Source organism: Ranitomeya imitator, chromosome 8 (assembly GCF_032444005.1).
Source record: "Ranitomeya imitator isolate aRanImi1 chromosome 8, aRanImi1.pri, whole genome shotgun sequence".
NCBI classification, from domain to species: Eukaryota; Metazoa; Chordata; class Amphibia; order Anura; family Dendrobatidae; genus Ranitomeya; species Ranitomeya imitator.
In genome coordinates, this window is record NC_091289.1 from 144,680,143 (window position 1) to 144,692,856 (window position 12,714).

At 41.5% G+C, this 12,714-nt stretch overlaps 1 protein-coding gene across 3 annotated transcripts in view; it reads left to right on the top strand.

Moving 5' to 3' along the window:
* The first annotated feature begins 2,333 nt into the window (after positions 1–2,333).
* LOC138648035 (calcium-activated chloride channel regulator 3A-1-like) overlaps positions 2,334–12,714 on the top strand; it is a 37,484-nt gene continuing 27,103 nt past the window's right edge. The window contains exons 1-3 of one of the 3 annotated variants that reach the window (XM_069737503.1): positions 2,334–2,529; positions 5,447–5,584; positions 12,043–12,193. In XM_069737503.1, the coding sequence (XP_069593604.1) occupies positions 2,374–2,529; positions 5,447–5,584; positions 12,043–12,193 (445 nt within the window). In that variant the 5' untranslated portion in view covers positions 2,334–2,373. Of the gene's footprint in view, positions 2,530–5,446; positions 5,585–12,042; positions 12,194–12,714 lie in introns of those variants that run through there. The other 2 variants (XM_069737504.1, XM_069737505.1) reach the window with 2 other exon arrangements.

Consider the following 12,714-nt stretch of genomic DNA (forward strand, 5'->3'; position numbering starts at 1 on the left):
TCGTGGCAATTCCGCACTTATAGACATGTATTAAAAATCCGCTTAAACGCATGGAAATGCAGTAAATACATGGTAAAAACGCGTCTAAACCGCGTCTAAATCAGCACGCGTTTTTCTTACCAAGAGTATGCAGAATTGAAGCAGAAAATTCTGCTTCTATTCTGCAACGTGGGCACATAGCCTACTATGGAGAGTGACTCACAAACTCAATGTAGCAGAACAGGGGTTCAAGTTCAGTGAGCTGTCTATAATGAGCCATCCTTTCCCAAATGTTTGGCAACGGCATGAATGAAAAAAAACTGAATTATGTAAATGTTGTTAGCCTTATTCCCTAATACTTTTCTCCATCTCCCTTGTTTCTTATGTATACGATGAAGATGCCAAATTCTTAAAATTTCTTTCACCCCGACCCTGTAAATGAACATCAGAGTTGGAAGTTTATGGCTACTTTCACACTAGCGTTGGAATCTCCCCGTCACAATGCGTCGGGCAGAGATTCCGACGCTAGCGTTTGACGCACTGCACAACGGGTGCAGCGGATGCATTTCTCCGGCGCATCCGCTGCCCCATTGTGAGGTGGGGGCGGAGTTCCGGCCGCGCATGCGCGGTCGGAAAAAGCGGTCCGTCAGGAGCAAAAAACGTTACATGTAACGTTTTTTGCTCTCGGCGGTCTGCCACAACACGGCGCAACCGTCGCACGACGGTTGCGACGTGTGGCAAAGCGTCGCAATGCATCGCTAATGTTAATCTATGGGGCAAAAACGCATCCTGCAAACAACTTTTCAGGATGTGTTTTTTGCCATAAACGACGCATTGCGACGTCTGGCAAAAAACGCCAGTGTGAAAGTAGCCTAACTTGTTTTGTGCAGATACTGTAAAAGTGATGGGTGCCCATAGACTGCAGAATCATCTCTGGCATGAAGACCTTATTGTGGTCTCTGACTGTTCAGAACTGTGCGCTCGCCCATCACCCCATGTTAAGTTTACAATACATTTTGGCAGCGGTCATGGACCTGGACATTACTCATTGGGATCTGAAATGCTTATGGCTGTAACAGCGAAGTGTATGAGGCTGCCCAAATATTCCATACACCACCTTTTACCTAATTGCTACCCAGAAAACTATCCATCTCATTTTTCAGACCTGCTACTGTCTCTGCTTCAAAAATAAAGGGGCTGAATAGTAAAATTTGGAGAGCCTGTGCACAAAAGGTGACAATTACAGTTAATTTGCACCTTTTTTTTAATAAAGTGTTTTGTAACTCATCTGGATGATTCTGCGAGTGATTGAGAGAAGGTTCTGTGGTCAAATGAGATAAAAATTTGAGGTCTTTGGCATTAACTCAACTCGCTATGTTTGGAGGAAGAGAAATCCTGCCTATGACCCAAAAGACACTGTCAAGAATGGAGGTAGAAACATTATGTTTTGTGGGTGTTTCTCTGCTAAAAGCACAGGACTACTTCACCGCATCAATGGGAGTATGGATGGAGCCGTGTACCGTAAAATCCTGAGTGACAACCTCCTTCCTTTCTTCAGGACATTAAAAATGGGTCATAGCTGGGTCTTGCAGCAAGACAATGACCCAAATCATACAGCCAAGGCAACAAAGGAGTGGCTCAAAAGGCACATTAAGGTCATTGAGTGGCCTAGCCAGTCTCCAGACCTTAATCCCATATAAATCTTATGGAGGGAGTTGAAGCTCCGAGTTGTCAAGCGACAGACTCAAAATCTTAATGATTTAGAGATGATCTGCAAAGAGGAGTGGACCAAAATTCCTCCTGACATGTGCGCAAACCTCATCATCAACTAAAAAAAACGTCTGACTTCTGTGCTTGCCAACAAGGGTTTTACCACCAAGTATTGAGTCTTGTTTACCAGAGGAATCAAATACTTATTTCTCACTGCAAAATGAAAATACATTTTTATATAATTTATACAATGTGATTTTCTGGATTTTATTTTTGATATTCTCTCAATTATAGACCGTGCTCATTTCTATTAAACCATGCTTGTTTTCCCATGACAATTGCCCACCAAAAATTAATACCCTTTCTGGCCTTTGTTTATACCAAAATCTTGCAAAAATACATGAACATACCTGTAGGGTTTTTTTCTTTTTTTATAAAATCAACTTCTCAGTTTTGATTTTTAATAAATTTATAGGAAATCTAGGAAACAATAAATCTTCTGCATCACCGCACGTATCTTACAAGTGAAGAAAGGAACTTCAGGAAACCGGTGGAATATACCTTCCCAAAAAAAAAAAATAACCAAGCCCCAAACCGGTTTCTTACACTGCCACACCCTGATTTACGTAATGCAGAGAGAAAATTAACTTTCAAAGCAGAATAGTAGGAAGATGTTCAGGGATCATGCAAGCTGCTGTCTGTCTCCTGAGCGTAGTATCAATGCACTGGACGTTACAGGTAGTATCAAGTGTGCAGCTCCGAGACCATGGCTATGAGAATGTGATTATTGCTATTCACTCACAAGTACAAGAAAATCCACAAATTATCACAGCAATTAAGGTAAGGAGCAGAAGATTCTGTCATTATCCAGTCATTGCACTTAAGATGTCAACCTGATCCAGTAGATGCAGAATGTACATTTCTGAAACTTTGAACCTTTGAGTGAAACTTTTGAAATTCAACTTTCGAATTGAACCAAATTTTGGGAAAAATATCATTTTGTGTCAAATCAATTTGCTACAAATGTAAAGCACTGCAAAAACTCCAATTGCCCTTAAAGGATGTGTATACCACTCTGAGATCCCTTAGGATTATATACAACCCCTTTTGAACTGCAAGATTGTGGACACCTGTGATGCTAGTTAGTGGACACACCGAGATTTAACATGTCCCTTTTGTTACATTATTTTCAGGGGTATCATCATTTCTGTCCAGGCCTGTTCATGAGTTTTATTTTTTTTAAACATTCTGTGGAAGCATGGTTGAAAAGCAATGTCTGACTTTCATTTGTTCATTTTCATAGATCTTTTATTTATTATTAGTTTTGTCAGATTCAGGCTATTTCTGTGACCATTTTGGGTTTTTCTGTCATTAAATGAGGGTACCAACAATACCACGTGTGTAAACTATATTGGGTGTGTTTATGTATATGTGTGAAATATGTACTACATGTTTAATGTATGTGTATATTTTTGTGTAATATGTATATTCACCATGTATAGTATACAGTTGTGCTCAAAAGTTTACATACCCCGGCAGAATTTTTGCTTTCTTGGCATTTTGTTTTAGAGAACATGAATGATAACACCAAAACTTTTTCTCCACTCATGGTTAGTGGTTGGGTGAAGCCATTTATTGTCAAACTACCAAGTTTTCTCTTTTTAAATCATAATGACAACCAAAAGCATCCAAATGACCCTGATCAAAAGTTGAAAAGGGTGAAACTCGGTCGAAGGAGCGCCGAAAGGAAACTCTGACACCAGAGTTAAGCCACAGCGCGTTTCAACGGAAGTACCGTCTTCATCAGGTGGACATTTATTGGTAACAATAAGGAGGCAGTATATAAATACAAAACAACCAATCACAACACTATTCAAATTACATATGCAAATTATTTAAAACAACAGTCACATATAACACAGCCTGTCACAAAATATGGCCATGAACTTGTATTGAACACATTTGGAAACCTGTAAGGTAAATGCAATGGAATCCTAAATAAACAAAGCAATATAAAAAATAATAAAAATGAATAAATAAATAGTAAAAAAATAAGAATAATAAAGGAAAATAAATAAATGGAAGAAATAAAATAATGTTTATCTGGTCACTTTTTCTATCATAAGATTCAGTCCCTCGGGGGCCAAAGTGCTGAGCTTAAATATCTTGAATCTTATTCAAAGAAATGCCACCCCACACCATTACTGACCCACTGCCAAACCGGTCATGCTGAAGGATGTTGCAGGCACCAGATCGCTCTCCACGGCGTCTCCAGACTCTGTCACGTCTGTCACGTGCTCAGTGCGAACCTGCTTTCATCTGTGAAGAGCACAGGACACCAGTGGCGAATTTGCCAATCCTGGTGTTCTGTGGCAAATGCCAAGCGTCCTGCATGGTGTTGGGCTGTGAGCACAACCCCCATCTGTGGACGGCGGGCACTCAGACCATCCTCATGGAGTCGTTTTCTAACCGTTTGTGCAGACACCTGCACATTTGCGGCCTGATGGATTTCATTTTGCAGGGCTCTAGCAGTGCTTCTCCTGTTCCTTCTTGCACAAAGGCTGAGGTAGTGGTCCTGCTGCTGGGTTGCTGCCCTCCTACGGCCAGCTCCATGTCTCCTGGTCTACTGGCCTGTCTCCTGGTAGCTCCTCCAGTCTCTGGACACTACGCTGACAGACACAGCAAACCTTCTTGCCACAGCTCTCATTGATATGCCATCCTGGATGAGCTGCACTACCTGAGCCACTTGTGTGGGTTGTAGAGTCCATTTCATGCTACCATGAGTGTGAAAGCACAACCAACATTCAAAAGTGACCAAAACATCAGCCAGAAATCATTGGTACTGAGATGTGGTCTGTGGTCCCCACCTGCAGAACCACTCCTTTATTGAGTGTGTCTTGATAATTGCCAATAATTTCCATCTGTTATCTATTCCATTTGCACAACAGCATGCGAAATTGATTGTCAATCAGTGTTGCTTCCTAAAGTGGACAGTTTGTTTTCACAGAAGTTTGATTTACTTGGAGTTATATTCTATTGTTTAAGTGTTCCCTTTATTTTTTTGAGCAGTGTATGTTTTTGTGGAACAGAGAGAAGCATAGTTTCAGAGTAAAATATTGAAGGATGCAATGACACAGCTGAGCTCTGACTGATACTGCCATGGTTCAGGCAGCATGAATCAGATGATCGGTTCATACAAATATTTTTGTGTTCTACCTCCAACTTTGAAGATACTTAGATTTTTAGTTCTGAGTCTGACAATTAGGCTAATATCACAAGAGCGTATATTCTCTCATTCAAGAGATTCGGGCCAATTATGCAAATCACACTCTGATCAGACCCTGCTGAGCGTTTGATCACAGTGTGATCTGATTCTCTAACAAGAGGAGAAAAAAAATTCTCCATTCGATCAGTCTGTGAAAATCAGAATGCACTCAGATGTTATCCGAGTGCAGTCTAATCTTTTCCATGGACTCACTGACTTTCTTGGCCGAGTGCTATTTCAATATTGGATCAAACTCAGGCATGCAGCGATTTTTTCTTCCCCCCGAACTGGCTCTTTCTGAGGGAAAAAAAAATCAGACTTTTGCATGATCCCATAGAACAATGATTTTTCAGATTGCACACAAACCAATAATACGGTCATCTGCACGAGCTCTTAGATATACTATGACCTTAATTAGAATTTTCCACCAAAAAATAAAATGGCATTCACACTTGGAGGTGCACATTTGTTCATGATTTCTTCTGTTTTGAGGATCTGATTTCTGAGGCCTCGCTTTACCTTTTCAATGCCACAAAGAGAAGATTCTTTTACAGAGAGGTAAAGATTCTTATACCACGTACATGGCAAGCCTTACATTTTCAACGACCGCGATATGAAGAACATCAAAAGGTATTTTGCTGTTATGTTTTTCCCTTTCTCTTATGTTGTATAATGTAAATTGGAGCATGTGTTACCGTACGAGGCTTTTTTCAAAAGTGCTAACGTTAATGGACACTTGCATAATCAATACTTCATTCAACTGCGATTGATGAGGAATAGTGGCTCAAGACCTACAGCTCTGACAAAAATTAAGACACCACTGCACAGTTTTATAAAATCAGCTTCTATACATGTCTGACAGCCATTCCATTCCAGTGTCAGTTGAATTCCGACCGGAGTTCACCTCATTCTACTTAATGTGCTTCTGATTAGATGATCACCTGAACCAAATCTTTCTTAACGAAGGAAGGTATAAAAAAAAACACTCAGTCTAAGTAGAGAAAAAGCAGACCGCACCACTGCTTATGGGTATAGCGACGCCTGCTCACCTGCGTCTGAAGTGAAACAGCCGGATCTCTGGTGCTCGTGCCTGAAGAGCCAGTGAACAATTCCAACGTAGAAGCACAAAAACAGAAGAGGCAGCACTCACCAATCCTTCGAGTCGGTATTCTTTATTTGCTTACGAAAACATCTTCACGGCCGGGGGTGCAATAATACAGAGTGCGGCAAGTCTGACGACAGCTGTATTATTGCACCCCCGGCCGTGAAGATGTTTTTGTTAGCAAATAAAGAATACCGACTCGAAGGATTGGTGAGTGCTGCCTCTTCTGTTTTTGTGCTTCTACATAAAAAAACCACTGCTGTGGTGTTCACAATCCTCCTCCAATAGGACAAGCTGGATGGCAAAACAAGTGCTAGTAATATCCCAAAAGTAATAGGAATGAAAAAATAACTTTTAACCATGCCAAAAGAGTTGAAAAGAAAAGTCTTGAGTGAGGAAAAGAACGGCTCAATTCTGGCTTTACTAGCAGAGGGACACAGTGAGTGTTGCCTTAATCCTTAAAATTTATAAGACTGCAGTCCATTACAACGAGGTCAAGCAGCAGACATTAGGGACAACAAAGCTACAGACTGGCAGAGGGCAAAAATTACTCTCCACTGACCGGGATGACCATCATCTTATTCGAATGTCACTCAGCAACCGCAGGATGACATCAAGTGACCTACAAAAGGAATGGCAAATGGCAGGTGGGGTGAAGTGCATGGCAAGATCAGTTTGTAACAGGCTCCTAGAGGCAGGATTCCAGTTATCTAAAGCTAGAAAAAAGCTTTTCATCAATGAGAAGCAAAGGAGAGCCAGTCTGAAGTTTGCCAAAGACCATAAGGATTGGACCATAGAGGACTGGAGTAAGGTAATCTTGATGAGTCTAATTTTCAGCTTTGCCCAACACCAGGTGGTCTAATGGTTAGACTGAGACCTGGAGAGGCGTACAAGGCACAGTGTCTTGCACACACTGTGAAATTTGGTGGAGGATCATTGATGATCTGGGGATGCTTCAGCAAGGCTGGAATTTGGCAGGGTAATCTTTGAAAAGGACATATGAATCAAGCCCATACAAGGTTATCCTGGAAAAACAGTTGATTCCTTCTGCTCAGGCGATGTTCCCCAACTCTGAGGACTGCTTTTTCCAGCATGACAATGCGCCATGCCACACAGCTAGGTTGATCAAGGTGTGGATGAAGGACCACCAAATCAAATCCCTGTCATAGCCAGCCCAATCTCCCAACCTGAACCCCATTGAAAACCTCTGGAATGTAATCAAGAGGAAGATGGATAGTCACAAGCCATCAGACAGAGAAGAACTGCTTAAATTTTTGTACCAGGAGTGGCATAAGGTCACCCAAAAGCAGTGTGAAAGACTGGTGGAAAGCATGCCAAGATGCATGAAAGCTGTGATTAAAAATCATGGTTATTCCACAAAATATTGATTTCTGAACTCTTCCTGAGTTAAAACATTAGTATTGTTATTTCTAAATGATTATGAAGTTGTTTTCTTAGCATTATTTGAGATCTGCAAGCAATACATTTTTTTTGTTATTTTGACCACCTCTCATTTTCTGAAAATACAAAATGTATTGCTTTGAAATTCAAAGACATGCTGTCAGTAGTTTATAGAAATAAAGAGCAATTTACATTTTAATAAAAAATATAGCTATAAAGGGAAAAAATCATACAAACTGAAAATTTTGCAGTGGTCTCTTAATTTTGGCCAGAGCTGTATATTATAGTAAAAAGTTTGGGGTCTCAGCATTAAGTCACTTTGTGATCATACATATATCACTCATATTGTGTCTAGGTGATAAATGTCCCTTACAGCACAACCTCTTTAACGTGAACCTGTCACATCCACAGATGATATTTATCATGTATCTCCTGCTTAGTCAGCTTACTGGATAATCTGCAACAGGGAGAAAATCTACTATATAATTGTCTAAGGGTCACTTCCGTCTGTCTGTCTGTCCCGGATATTCATTGGTCGCAGCCTCTGTCTGTGATGGAAATCCAAGTCGGTGATTGGTCTCGCCAGCTGCCTGTCATGGCTGCTGCGACCAATCAGCGATGGCCACAGTCCGATTAGTCCCTCCCTACTCCCCTGCAGTCAGTGCCCGGCGCCCGCTCCATACTCCCCGCAGTCAGTGCCCGGCGCCCGCTCCATACTCCCCTCCAGTCACTGCTCACACAGGCTTAATGCCAGCGGTAACGGACCGCGTTATGCCGCGGGTAACTCATTCCGTTACCGCCGGTATTAACCCTGTGTGACCAAGTTTTTACTATTGATGCTGCCTATCCAGCATCAATAGTAAAAAGATCTAATGTTAAAAATAATAAAAAAACAAAAAACCTGCTATTCTCACCTTTTGTACTCCGACAATGCGCTCGCGCCTGCCGCCAGCTTCCGGTACCAGAGATGCATTGTGAAATTACCCAGAAGACTTAGCGGTCTCGCGAGATCACTAAGTGATCTGGGTAATTTCGCAATGCATCCTGGGAACACAAGATGGCGGAAACCATACACATCGCCAGTGGATCGCTGGATCTACGCTGGATCCCGCCAGGTGAGTATATAACTATTTCTTTTTAATAATTTTTTTTAACAGGGATATGGTGCCCACACTGCTAAATACTACGTGGGCTGTGTTAGATACCGCGTGGCTGCTATTTACTACCTGGCCAGTGTTAGATACTATGTGGGCTGTGTTCTATACTGCGTGGGCTGTGCTATATATTACGTGGCCAGTGTTATATACTGCATGGGCTGCGTTATATACTACATGGCTGCTATATACTACGTGAGCAGTGTTATATACTACGTGGCTGTGTTCTATACTGCGTGCTATATACTACGTGGTCACTGTTAGATACTATGTGGGCTGTGCTATATATTACGTGGGCTGTGCTATATATTACGTGGGCTGTGTTATATATTACGTGGCCAGTGTTACATACTATGTGGCTGTGTTATATACTGCGTGGCTGCTATATACTGTGTGGGCTGTGTTATATACTACGTGGGCTGTGTTATTTACTGCGTGGCCTATATTAACGCATCGGGTATTCTACAATATGTATGTATATAGTAGCCACATGGTATATACCACAGGCCACGTAGTACTCCTATATACACTACGTGGCCTGTGCTATATACTATGTAGCTGCTATATACATACATATTCTAGAATACCCGATGCGTTAGAATTGGGCCACCATCTAGTGCAGTTATATTTTCCCTGCAGCTGCTTGCTTCCAGTCATTGAGGCAGTGAAGGGATCATGGGTGTAATCAGTCCCAGAAACTCTGATTGACAGCCAGCCTGCTCTGCAAACACATACACTGCACACGTACAGTACAGACCAAAAGTTTGGACACACCTTCTCATTTAACCCCTTCATGACCAGGGGATTTTTCGTTTTTCCGTGTTCGTTTTTCGCTCCCCTCCTTCCCAGAGCCATAACTTTTTTATTTTTCCGTCAATTTGGCCATGTGAGGGCTTATTTTTTGCGGGACGAGTTGTACTTTTGAACGACATCATTGGTTTTAACATGTCGTGTACTAGAAAACGGGAAAAAAATTCCAAGTGCGGTGAAATTGCAAAAAAAGTGCAATCCCACATTGGTTTTTTGTTTGGCTTTTTTGCTAGGTTCACTAAATGCTAAAAATGACCTGCCATTATGATTCTCCAGGTCATTACGAGTTCATAGACACCAAACATGACTAGGTTATTTTTTATCTAAGTGGTGAAAAAAAATTCCAAACTTTGCTAAAAAAAAAAAAAAAAAAATTGCGCCATTTTCCGATACTCGTAGCGTCTCCATTTTTCGTGATCTGGGGTCGGTTGAGGGCTTATTTTTTGCGTGCCGAGATGACGTTTTTAATGATAGCATTTCGGTGCAGATACGTTCTTTTGATCGCCCGTTATTGCATTTTAATGCAATGTCGCGGCGACCAAAAAAACGTAATTCTGGCGTTTCGAGTTTTTTTCCCGCTACGCTGTTTAGCGATCAGGTTAATACTTTTTTTTATTTGATAGATCGGGCAATTCTGAGCGCGGCGATACCAAATATGCGTAGATTTGATATTTTTTTATTGATTTATTTTGATTGGGGCGAAAGGGGGGTGATTTAAACTTTTATGTTTTTTTTATTTTTTTCACATTTTTTTAAACTTTTTTTTTTAACTTTTGCCATGCTTCAATAGCCTCCATGAGAGGCTAGAAGCAGGCACAAGCCGATCGGCTCTGCTACATAGCAGCGATCTGCTGATCGCTGCTATGTAGCAGAATTGCACGTGTGCTGTGAGCGCCGACCACAGGGTGGCGCTCACAGCGACGGGCAATCAGTAACCATAGAGGTCTCAAGGACCTCTATGGCTACAATGGAGACGCATCGCCGACCCCCGGACATGTGACGGGGGTCGGCGATGACGTCATTTCCGGCCGCCCGGCCGGAAGCGGTAGTTAAATGCCGCTGTCTGCGTTTGACAGCGGCATTTAACTAGTTAATAGGTGCGGGCAGATCGCGATTCTGCCCGCGCCTATTACGGGCACATGTCAGCTGTTCAAAACAGCTGACATGTCCCGGCTTTGGTGCGGGCTCACCACGGAGCCCTGCATCAAAGCAGGGGAGCCGGCATCGGACGGTATAGTACGTCCGATGCCGGTAAGGGGTTAAAGATTTTTCTGTATTTTCATGACTATGAAAATTGTACATTCACACTGAAGGCATCAAAACTATGTCACACTGAAGGCATCAAAACTATGAATTAACACATGTGGAATTATATACTTAACAAAAAAGTGTGAAACAACTGAAAATATATCTTATATTCTAGGTTCTTCAAAGTAGCCACATTTTGCTTTGATGACTGCTTTGCACACTCTTGGCATTCTCTTGATGAGCTTCAAGAGGTAGTCACTGGGAATGGTCTTCCAACAATCTTGAAGGAGTTCCCAGAGATGCTTAGCACTTGTTGGCCCTTTTGCCTTCACTCTGCGGTCCAGCTCACCCCAAACCATCTCGATTGGGTTCAGGTCTGGTGACTGGAGGCCAGGTCATCTGGCATAGCACCCCATCACTAGTAACTGAACTATTTGCACTCAGTCCTTTAGTATGTTGTTGGTCCATATGCATATGCACTTTTTTACTTGATTCACTTTAAGCACTGTGCCTTCTATTGATTTATCCATGGTGGGTTAGGATTGATGTTATTGGTACAAGTATCATTATTGTTGGACCTGATGCATACCTCTGCCCATTGTTTGCTTGTCCTTTTTGTAGGATGTCATCCCTTTTTTAATTATGTTTTAAATATGGCTCAATAAAAACTATATTTTTATATGGTCTCTTTGGAGGACTTTCTCAGTAGGTTTTCCTAATTGTATAGTGAGCCAAGACTGGAACTGTCCCTGCACCGCCCCAATGGCTGGAAGTGAGTGGCTGCAGGGAGAATAGAACTTAATTTTCTCTCTGTAGCTGCTGCTCCAGTAAGCCGGCTAAGCATAATTTACATGCCATTTACCTACAGCTTACCATTATACCTGCATGTAAATAGCATTTTTTGGATGTGACAAGTTCTCATTAAAGAAGACCTGTAATATATATTTTTTTATGTGGTGTAAATGTTGTGGTTCTCCTAAATCTCCCACTGCTTATTTTTTTGCTCCTACTTCTCTCCATTCCTGAGATATGTATATACTGTAATTATTGTCCTTATTGGCCAGCTCGGTGTGGTCCCAAAAAAACACCCATGGAGAAGAATTGAGGACCACGCCCATGTAGCTAAAAAGACTAGATTTATATACAGGGAAGAGGAACCAAACATCAGGAGTGGAGAGGTGTGGAAACAAAAAATAAACACCCGATTCCTCAGAACAGCGGCACTAAGGTCAAATTAAACCACTACCAAAAGGTGTATTAATCACTGGATTTCATGCAGTAGTTCTAATAAAATCGCTGTTTTTCTCTTTCTGCACTGAGCTGTGTTTTATTTTTCTTATTACTTTTCTAATATACTTCACATTACTTTTAAGGCAACTGTAATTATCAGCAGCTCTAACATAAATTATGGAAATGATCCATACACTTTACATTATAAAGGATGTGGAAATAAAGGGAAATACATACATTTTACTCCTGAATTTTTAACGGATGATAGTCTCCTTCCAGTTTATGGACCAAGAGGTGAGAAACTAAATAATTTACTACTCCCATAGGGCCGATTCATCATTCACAGGTTTATTTAAGTTTTTTTTTGTCTTGCAATATTCACTGATTTTTTTTGTGACAAATTTGAGATGGCGCATGCAGTTCACAAATTTTGTACAAAATAAAAAAAAATTCATTTTTTTGTCTAACAGTTGTGACTTTTTAAGGCTACGTTCACATTTGCGTTGCGTCGGGCACAACCGCGGTGACGCATGCGTCATGCTCCCCTATATTTAACATGGGGGCGCATGGACATGCGTTGTCTTGCGTTTTGTGACGCATGCGTCATTTTTGGCGCAAGCGTCAGGGCGCAGAGGACGCTGCATGTTGCATTTTTTTTGCGTCCAAAATCAAGCCAAAAATGGACGCATGCGTCACAAAACAATCCGTTTTTGCATGCGTTTTGCATGCGTTGTGCGTTGCGTCGCCGGCGCAACGCCCAACAACGCAAATGTGAACATAGCCTAACTTTTTAAAAAAAAATCACAAAATTTTTA